The sequence below is a fragment of the Amyelois transitella genome, chromosome 16 (genome assembly GCF_032362555.1).
Source record: "Amyelois transitella isolate CPQ chromosome 16, ilAmyTran1.1, whole genome shotgun sequence".
Lineage (NCBI taxonomy): Eukaryota > Metazoa > Arthropoda > Insecta > Lepidoptera > Pyralidae > Amyelois > Amyelois transitella.
In genome coordinates this window covers 87,065-97,834 of record NC_083519.1, presented here as the reverse complement: position 1 = coordinate 97,834, position 10,770 = coordinate 87,065, and the positions used below count along the sequence as shown (strand labels likewise).

General features: G+C 37.5%; 1 protein-coding gene across 1 annotated transcript; it reads left to right on the top strand.

Moving 5' to 3' along the window:
- Positions 1 to 5,264: 5,264 nt before the first annotated feature.
- On the top strand, positions 5,265 to 7,393 carry LOC106136128 (cytochrome P450 6B7). The gene is made up of 2 exons (XM_013336583.2): positions 5,265 to 6,670; positions 6,805 to 7,393. The coding sequence occupies exons 1-2, from the start codon at positions 5,305 to 5,307 to the stop codon at positions 6,975 to 6,977; spliced, it is 1,539 nt and encodes a 512-aa protein (XP_013192037.1). The 5' UTR covers positions 5,265 to 5,304; the 3' UTR covers positions 6,978 to 7,393.
- The last annotated feature ends 3,377 nt before the right edge of the window (positions 7,394 to 10,770 follow it).

Below are 10,770 nucleotides of genomic sequence, written 5' to 3'. Positions count from 1 at the left end.
ATCTATTGTAGTTTTTATGTATATATATACTATATATATATATATATATATATATATATATATATATACACTATATTATATTTATAATTATTTTATTTTATTTTATATTTTGTGTAGGTATAAATATATTTATTTAGTTTAACCCCACATTAAGTTCTCTGTAAGACCCAATGGTTGACTGGTAGATAATGCTTCTAGCATTAAGTCCGCCAATTGTGCTATACATTTGTATTTTGTGCAATGAAGTTTAAATAAATAAATAAAATAAATAAATAAATAAAAATAAAAATCAAAGTTAGTTTTTTTTTTAAGTTTACAAAAACAACAAAGAATAAACATTAAAGACGGATTTAACTTTAGTAATGGTTACAACGTATCGCTTAATCAACACGGTCAGGATCTACGTTCTTGTTGGCTGGAAGAGATCCCACGACGACGTCGCGATCAGAATTCTGCCTTAACCAGTCCGCCGCTTCATATCGGAAGTTTGCAGCGCGCGCCGATAATCTGACACTTTATGGGCACACCTGCGCCCTCTGTACTTTACCGATAAAGAAAATCTTGAAGTTTTATTACGTTAGATGTAGGTATGACATGTAAAGAAGTAGAAGCACAAAGATCATCGATCAAACATGATTGCTATGAAAAGACAGATTTACAGAAATCTGAATAATATTTTACTGTGATATTTACATTATTGATTACTGCATCACAGAAAAAAATTGGCAAAGTAGGGTACTTTCTGCGCTTCAAAACCTGAACTAAAGTATTTGTTAAGACTGCTCGCAGCAATCCATCATGAACTCGTTGAACACATCACAAACATTATGCGTTGTACGTAAGAATGTCGAGAATTTGCTTCCACCGGCCGTCTTCGGTGAAAGGCGTCTTAAGAAGCCCGCTAATAGAGCCTTCAACTATACAAAGGCTGCTCACTTCCAGGTCGGCGACTTAATCCGGGAATGACATGCAAAAGCCGAGCCGGGGCAAACAAATTGTATGCGCGACAAAGGAGCAAGAATAAAGCTAAATATAAAGGGCTATAAGCAATTACGACGCGATCGCGGGCGAGCCTCAGATTTCCCAACAAACACATCATATCGTGCGGCTGCGATCGCCTTTATATCATACAGTAATAAAGTTGGAAATCCTTCGATGGAACGATTTAGTGAGGTGTGTGAACGTTCAGACTTCAAGGGTTTCCCCACTTTATTTATTCCCTTTAACGAGCGAACTCGCTCAATGGACAGGAATTGTTGCGGCCGCCATTGTGATGTTAATAGCGTGAGTTACTGCGGCATTCCCGCCGGGAGATACGGACACCTGTGACATTGCTAGTCTTTCCCGCTAAAGTCCCATTAGTCTCGCGGAGATTGCGACATGAACTTGAATATAAACTCGCTTTTACTTTGATTCCATCCAAAGAATAAATACTAAGATTTCTTTTATTCTTGTAAAATAATAGATATTTTCGAGAAGTTTTGTAATATTTATTAACCATGCAGCCTATCATTTAAGTAAACAATAACTTTATAAAAAAGGACCACCGAAGCCTAAATATAGAAATATGGCCTTCACAGAACTTTATCATTTCCAATTGCATTACAAACAGTTCAGAAGATCCTTTTCCGTTTATTATCGGTTGAAAAATACAAATGTTGCATTATAATGTGGACTAATACGTATAATAGAGGTAAATGAACCAGCACTGAAAAACATAAGCATAAGAAAGGCGGTTTATTAGCATATAAAGAGCGGGGCGGGCCAAGACAAATCGCAGGTTTACGGGAAGCGACCAGACAGACACACGCAAATTAATTACTCGGCTTACGACGGGGATTCGGATACAGCCTGCAACATCTACTGTAAGGCACGCATTAATTTTGGACTTTAAGAAATAAAAAGGCACCAATTTTTAAAATTGTCATGAATAAATGAAATTTAAATTCACATTAAACCAGTTAACGTTTATCATGATACATTTCAAGTAAACTTCGTAAACTTAAACCTAATTCACGGAACCCTGCAGATAACATTAGTCCTTTGTATAGAATTAGATAACGGTACAAAAAATTACACAGTTTGTATTTCATAAAAATCAATGACATCTCTATTCATTCCCAAAAGTCTTAAATAAAATCAGATCAAATATGTACCTATGCAATAATTATTGAAATAAATAATTTTCGAAATTTCTATCTATGAAAAAAGTATGTTCAATTATAAAAGTTACTTAGCCCTGCTGACGATAGAATATGACTGTCCCCAGGACTATATTCCGGAACTGCTCGATATGATAATATCTGTGTTAATCGCTGATAGGTTTCCAGCAATCAGGCATCACTGATTTGTCAACAAACGATTAGTTTACTCATCCGATAATATATTATTTCACAACCGTGTGGTCTAAACATGGTTGTTGTGTCATTTAATTACCCGATTACGGCCATGAGTAGGCCATGAGTTTGACAAGCCTGTGATGCCTCTCATCGTAACGTACCTTTAAGAATATGAGTAAAGGTATGTTAAAATGAGAGATCAATAAAGATTGATCAGAATTTTTATAGCAGCTTAATATTATTGAGACGATACTTAACTACTATGCATATACCTATCACACCTCTTTCAGAGACTACAGCTTTTCACTTTTTTGTCTTGTCCGCACCGGGATTCAAGGAATTTTGAGTGTCCAATTGGGATCATACTTTTAACTAAAACAATTAACAAATACTTACTCAAAAAATCATTTTTCTTTATACGTTCAATTTATAAATGAAACAAATAATTAAATAATGCCACCCAATGAAAGGTATCCATAACTCTCTGAATAGCTATACTCGTAGTACCAAGAAGCATTCGAAGCGATCGTCATAACCAATATCCGATCCCACCAACAAAATCTTTGCTTCTGAATTCCATGGATGTTTCGGCAATGGCATAAACTAGCGAGTGATAAGTTATATCTATTTTCATTATTTCAGAATGCGTGAGAACAAAAAGCCATGGTGCGACATCATTGAGGATCACGGAGCGAGAGGGTGGCCGCCGGAGTTTTTAATTTACGATAAGAAGTCGCGCAATTGCAGCCAGAATTGGCGTTCTATCAAAACTTTGTCCATCGCCAAAAATACTTACATTCGTTCCAAATCTTCCTCAAAGAAATGATGAAATTGTGCACCCAAGAGTTTTCTGTTTTATGTCATTGGCAAAACCACAAAAATATCAAATATACAAATAATATCATATAAATCATCATAATAATATCATAATCTTGAAAATGTTTAAGTGATATTAAAATTTGTCCTATTTACAAAATTAAGTTAAAAATTATTAATAAAAAGTATATAATTTTATTATATAAAAAGAGAAAACAGAAAAAAATAATTATCTTATATACATCATACATGCACATTGCACATTCACATTGTTTATTACTGTTAATTATGTATGTGTCCAACAAATGTATTGTGGTAGTGAATAAAGCTTTTATCTACCTATTAAATTCCCGTGTCTCAATGTTAGTGCCCGTACTCCTCCGAAACGGCTTGACCGATTCTTGTTAAATTTTGTGAGCATATTGAGTAGGTCTGAGAATCGGTCAACATTTATTTTTCATACCCCTTAGTGATAAGGGTTTTCCACCCTTCACATTTTTTTTTAATTAGACACTACTTAAAAATTATATATAAGGCAAAACAACGTTTGCCGGGACAGCTAGTAATTTATAAATTGTGTCGTCCGTGTAAATCGTTTGCGCACGGCGACGTGTAGGCAGGCTATTGCATTGCCGCCGAAGCACAGTACAGGTGGAGGGTTCACCTGGGAACACGCTAAAATGAAAGAGAGCTTCAAAAAACAAAACTTGCAAAATATAAAAAATAATTTCTATGTAGACTGATAACATCTTTCTATCGAAAATTACAAAGCATTTATGATTCAGCCGCTTAGCAGATCTTGGCTGATAAAACAATCAAAGGGTATAGTTTTATCTGTAAGTAATGGAAAATCACTATGATAAATGCTTTTTAATTTCTTATGATTGGAAACAATGCTTCAAATTGTTCGAACGCACAGATAACATCTGTCAAGAGTCTTAAAAATCAAAACCTCTAGGGTGGTTTCGATTTTGAAGAGACCTGACAGACGGACATATGGACAGACGAACAAGCAAGTGATCCTGTAAAGAAGAAGTCAGGGCAAAGCAAGAAAGCCAAAATGTTGACCCTGGACTGTGTCGGTCAGGTTTTTACATGGAGCGACTCCCATCGCAACCTGGGATCCTGACCCACATTGGATCTATGGTGACACATTAACACGCTGGCTATACATTACACATGCTGGGCCGGTGCACGACAGCGACAGCCATAGCGGCAGTTTTGGTCTCAGCGCTTAACGTATAATATTTGTAGCAGTAAGTATTTACGATATTTTTTTTCAAAGGAATCTATTGTTATAATGATAAATTAGTTGACTTAGCTTTTTTGAACCCCTTTTAGCGCCTATAAATTATCAAAAATAATCCTGAAACAAATATTATTTTAAATTAGAATTTCCTAAGAGCATTCGTGGTAAATTTCAAGTCTATTGACTTGAATTTTATCACGATTTTTTTATACATTAGGATTGAATTTTGAAAAAATCTTTACTTGCCGCAGTACAACGTGATAAAGCTGATGTACAAATTTCAAGTTTGTAGTTTTGTAGCTTCTATGACTTATGCCGATGTTGATAAGTCAGTCACCCTTGTTCTTTTATATTTTTATAGTAGCTATTGCCCGCGACTTTGTTCGCCATAAACGTTCCCAAAAAAGCTGATCTCTCTATTGATCCCTCAAAGGGAGGAGGTATTTATGTTTTTAAGTTGAATTAAGGCTTATACACCTGAACAGCTGAAACCGCATTCAAATCGGAGCAATAGTTTTCGCTTTTTGCAAGTACAAACAGACAACCCGACAGAAATTCTAAATATGACATTTTTAGCATCTGTATGTCTTATTAGATCCCCCATTTCTATTTTTTGACGATATGTTTCAAGTACAGACGTCGGCTTTGCTGCAGTAGGTCGCGAACTTCTAAAGCGTGTTTTAGTTAACATGTTTTTATTTGTCAAAAATAACCCATCATAATCTTTAAATGATATGAGTCACAAAATATTCTAAAAATATCGCTATACATCCTTGACCTAACATGAATACTCTGTAATCTATATTTGATAATCGAAACCCTATCTATTTCAATTAGTATTTAAATAAAGTTTTGTGTGAAGTAATCGTTAATCAAGTTTAGAATACGAAACAAACAGCCATGATCGTGATCCTCGCTCTGGTGCTGCTCCTGGCAACTCTCTATGTGTACGGCACCCGCAACCACGACTATTGGGCGCGCAAGGGAGTCAAACATGACAAGCCCCTTCCTCTGTTCGGGACAGAGATCAAACGCTTTCTGCAACAGAAGAGCCTCACTCAAATGGCGGTTGACAACTACTGGAAGTATCCTGATGAGCGCTTCGTCGGCGCCTATCGAGGCACCGTCCCCGAGCTCGTCATCAGAGACCCTGACCTTATCAAGCAAATTATTGTCACTGACTTTGCATCATTTTACTCAAGAGGATTATCTCCAGAGCATGGCGTCATCGAGCCTTTATTAAAGAATCTTTTCTTCGCGGATGGTGACTTGTGGCGACTGCTGCGTCAGCGCATGACTCCGGCTTTTAGCAGTGGCAAACTAAAATCTATGTTCCCGCTGATTGTCGACTGCGCTGACAGACTCCAAAAGCGAGCCCTCAAAGCTGCTGCCAGTGGAGACGCACTTGACGCTCGAGACCTTATGGCTAGGTATACTACTGACTTTATTGGTGCATGCGGTTTCGGACTCAATGTAGACTCACTCGGCGACGATGAGTCAGAATTCAGAAAGCTTGGAAATAAGATCTTTACGATAACACCGAGCCGCGCTCTCACTTCCATTTTCAAAATACTATTTCCAGATATTTTTAAAAACTTTAAATTCCTCGGACAAGAATTAGAAGACAGTATTTTGGCTGTTGTCAATATGATTCAAAAAGAAAGAGGTAACAAACCTTGTGGACGTAATGACTTTATTGATATGATGATGGAACTGAAACAAAAAGGCAAGATAGTCGTCGAGTCTATGGAACGGTTTAATGCTGATGGTAGCCCGGAGATGGCAGAGCTGGAATTGGATGATATATTGCTCGCAGCACAGGCTTTTATATTCTTCGCGGCCGGATTCGAAACTTCATCATCTGCGACCAGTTTCACATTACATCAATTAGCTTACAATCAGTCTGTACAAAAGAAAGTCCAAGAAGACATAGACAGAGTTCTGGCAAAGTATGATAACAAGCTTAGCTACGATGCCATCAAAGAGATGACTTACTTGCAATGGACGTTTCAAGAAGGCATGAGGATTTTCCCGTCTTCAGGACTCTTGATGCGCAAGTGCACGCAGAAATATACTATCCCTGGCACTGACGTGACCATAGATAAAGGTGTCAAAGTTACCATTCCTATCCAAGCGATTCACAACGACCCGAAGTACTTCGACAATCCGACCGAGTTCAGGCCGGAGCGATTCTCTCCAGAAGAAATCGCCAAGAGGCACAAGTTCGTGTATCTGCCTTTTGGAGATGGACCACGTTCATGCATAGGTAAGAACCTATATAATATTGTTATTCATAACACCAAACTGTATAAACACTTCAATTGACCGTTTTCTTGGGATCGAGTATAAGACATACTATATGTTTAACTCTCCATCATAATGAATGTTTTTGTTTCCCAGGTGGTCGACTAGGTCAAATGCAGTCAGTGGCAGGTTTGGCCGCGCTGCTGGCGCGGGCGACGGTGGCCCCCGCGCCCAGCAGCAAGCGCGAGCTGCAACAGGACCCCACCACCAGCATCGTGCAGAACGTCATCGGTGGCATCCCACTTCAGTTCACGCAAAGACATATCTAGAACTTATTATTTCAGGATTTTGTATTATAAAAATCTCAATAATTCGTCAGATTTCTGTAAGAAACATAAATTGACAGTACTCAGACACAACCGTATCTACGCTTTGTGTAGCCTATAAGGAGTGTCCTTTTTAAATAGATATGTTCAATACAAAGGCCTTTAGAATTGTAGGCTAGTCTTATTTTTTGTGATAGGTTACAGTGTCAATGAATTTGTGTCAAGAAGCTTTAAAGTTAAAGTTTTCTTGGACACTTTAGGAAAAACATACTCTGTTCGGAGCATCTCTCACTAGTGCACCTTAAATTTTAATTATTTATTATGGATGTATAAAATTATTATTTAATTTAATGTTAGAGTGATCTCAGTTAGTTTAAGAATGTATAAGTAAAAATATAATGATTTCTACAAGTGCATAATATTAATTTTAATTACCCTTATTCACAATTCAAAAAGTTGACTACTTAAGTATATTTATAATTTAAGATTGGGATTTAAAAATAAAATAATTATAAAAATACGTAAACAAAGTAATAGGCAACTACAAGTAAATGATAGACGGTAATCAATCGAATTGAGAAATACCGTATTCATTGGAGCCACCACCTGTGTCCAATTCTATCAATTATCATAAAATAAATCAAAGTTTTCAATCAGATAATACGACAGAACGACATCTATCTTTTATCGCAATGGGACTTACAGACTATTACCAAGATAGTACTTTACAGATATCAAGACATATTGTCTTTTATAATACGTTTATTGAGCCTTAAAAAACAGGAAATTTTAATGCTTAAAGTATACTCTACCAGACACCCGAAAATGTCAGACAGGTTATCAATCAAGTGTTAATTGCCGTGTGATTTCTGGCACTTTGGAATAGAATCACTCCATATTTTCCCATGAATGTCATAAAATACATTCTGAGAGATTTAAGAAATTACACACATACACACATAAAATCATGCCTTTTCCCCGGAGGGGTAGGCAGTGATTACAACTTTCCACTTGCCACGATCTCTACATCTTGTTTTACTTCTTTTACATTTCGGATACTCTTGACCTGGCATTTTGCCGACACATCTATCTTCACCACTAGATCAGTTTGCACTAGATGAAAGTGCGCGAAAGAGATTCTAAAGTTAATCTAAGATATTCTTAATCCGTCAAGCACACGGAACACTTCGTACCTTTTCGAAGCATGAAGTCGCATTTTTCAACAAGAAAAATTGAACTGAACGAGAACCTTGTGAGAATGGTATATTAGTTGAAGTGGCTAGTTCGGGCGAACTATGAGTGTATGAGGGTCACAAGTCAGCTGACCACCAGGTGCAGCTCGTAAGATCTGGGTACTAAGTCTGTAAAATTAAATACATACATAATATTAAACCTTTCCCGAAGATGTAGTCGTATATTGAACCTTTGCACTCGTCAATGATACGGACTGCCGAACGACCTAGCTATTCTACTGTGACTTTGCCGGCACTTTATTGGTAAATATATTTTCCAGACCCCTGTTTAAAATACAGGGGATGTTCACTTCTTTTGTTTAAATAAATAATTATAACATAATAGTACCTAATTAACACAATGCTAAAACTACTGCACTATAACTCACCTTAACTCAAATATTTTACTTAAACTATATCGACACACTATAAATACACTATTTTCATAGACTTGACCCCCTGGCGATTGATCGGACTGCAGCTGCGACGCAACTCACGCTAGCGAGTGTATGGTCAATAAGAACTCCAAACGTACAACCTTTGAAGTAAGTTAAAAATTTGGCCAAGTCCTTTAACCTTTTGGTCGTCTTTTTCAAACCAGTAGTTATTCGCCAGCCCGCTGTCTCTAGAGAGTTGATAAACTTTTGTGACTTTTGATTTTAATTACATCTTCTCTATCAAGGATAACAAGTGTATTAAGTAAAAATTACAGAACCATAAATTTATACCATAGCCAAAATGGCCAACGGTTAATAAAAAATTACATAAGGAAATAATTCATAACATTGCGGCCTCTGTGGCGCAGCGGTAGTACGCTTGCCTGTGACACCGGGGGTCCCGGGTTCGAATCCCGGCCAGGGCATGATGAGAAAAGAACTTTTTCTGATTGGCCTGGGTCTTGGATGTTTATCTATATAAGTATTTATTATAAAATATAGTATCGTTGAGTTAGTATCTCGTAACACAAGTGTCGAACTTACTTCGAGGCTAACTCAATCTGTGTAATTTGTCCCGTATATATTTATTTATTTATTTATTGCTCATATAGTAGCTGTATCGACTTTAGATAGAAATAGAAAAAGTCTAAAAGCCACACAGATTGCCTATTACCTATCGCCGTCAAATTCACAGCGCTCAAAATGAGATCATTACAAATGAGTTCACTATAAGTAGGTGTTTACCTTAGCACGTCATCAGCTCAAAGCGAGCCATTCGTATGCATGGGGGCCGGTAATTTAGGCTCGACGGGGATCAGCCAGATTTAAAAGGGCGCGGGAATTACCGCCGAAAATAAGAAAAATCCTCTTCCCGCCCCCGCCCCCGCCCCCGCTCTCCGACCGATCTCATGCAAATTATTCCGATTGTTCCTATCACATCGCATCCTGCTAATTTACAAGGGCCGAGCGCTTACGTGGGCGGTGGTGGCTATAAGGAACACCTTATCTAAGGAGCTTATGGCGACTGACATCAATAGATATCATGATTCTCGTTATCGTATTGTAATAGTGTTGCCGTAGTTACCTTTGTCATGGATGATATTGAGATCTCTCATCAGCACATACTTAAATGTGAAGATGATATTTGTATATTTTTAACGCAGTAAACAGTAATGTAAAAATCTATTTTACCGAAGACACTTATCCGACAAAAGTACTGGTAAAGTAACAGGTTATGCGATATAAAAAATATTCCTTAACTGTCTGAACAGAGGAACAGTTAGTGTATAATCAAATTGTGTTAAAACCTGGCTACTACACTAGTTTTTATGGAATAAAAAAATGCGTGATATTGTTTAAGCTAGCGCCATCATCAGGGGCTAATGTCTCGTTGCCAATTATATGTAAATCCGCTCGACCCACATTAGCGGTTGTCCCCGCCCCGCCCCGCGCTTGCGACGCTCGCCCCTCTAATACGAATTTAAGCGACGCGTATGTGTGTAATGAGCCTAATGTCACAGATTATATAACATTACATAATAGTTTGAATCGTAAGTAGTCACCGAGCAGTACAGTAACTCATAGTCAGCTAATAACGGTAAATTTTATGAGAGTATTTATTTGGAGTTATCTGAAATAACTGAAATAATAACCTTAAGAGAAAAGTGACTTTGACGGGGACACTTGACTCATCTTGACGGGGCACGCCCTTGCTCCCAAATTAAGTGGATTTCCCATTTGAAGCTGTACTTACGGTGATTAAAGAATATAAGATAAAATAACAACACGTGGTCGTATTTTCTAGCTGTAATTTTAAGTCGTGACCTAGTAAGATCGATGTCCTAAAAAAAGCATAAACAAATTGGTGAAAAAATACCAGACGATGACCAAGTACTTAACCGAAAAGTTATCGAAAGTGCATTCCGTACCATGCAGTACATGCAGGTATTCCTGTTTGTGGCTATCACCTAAGCGACGCGACGCGCACCTAATGACGTAACAATCGCAGCTTCCCCGAGACGTCACACTCCGGATTAATGTCGCAAGATGGCGCTCTAATCGCCGACAATGATCATAATTGATCCCATGGATAATTCGCACCGCGCAGCGTCTATCATCATTACAACG

What these genes read in the sequence shown, in the direction of transcription:
- LOC106136128 (XM_013336583.2), top strand. Translation starts at nt 5,305, where the DNA reads ATGATCGTGATCCTCGCTCTGGTGCTGCTCCTGGCAACTCTCTATGTG. An exon ending in TGGACCACGTTCATGCATAG is followed by an intron (nt 6,671 to 6,804) that starts GTAAGAACCTAT and finishes TTTGTTTCCCAG; the next exon opens with GTGGTCGACTAGGTCAAATG.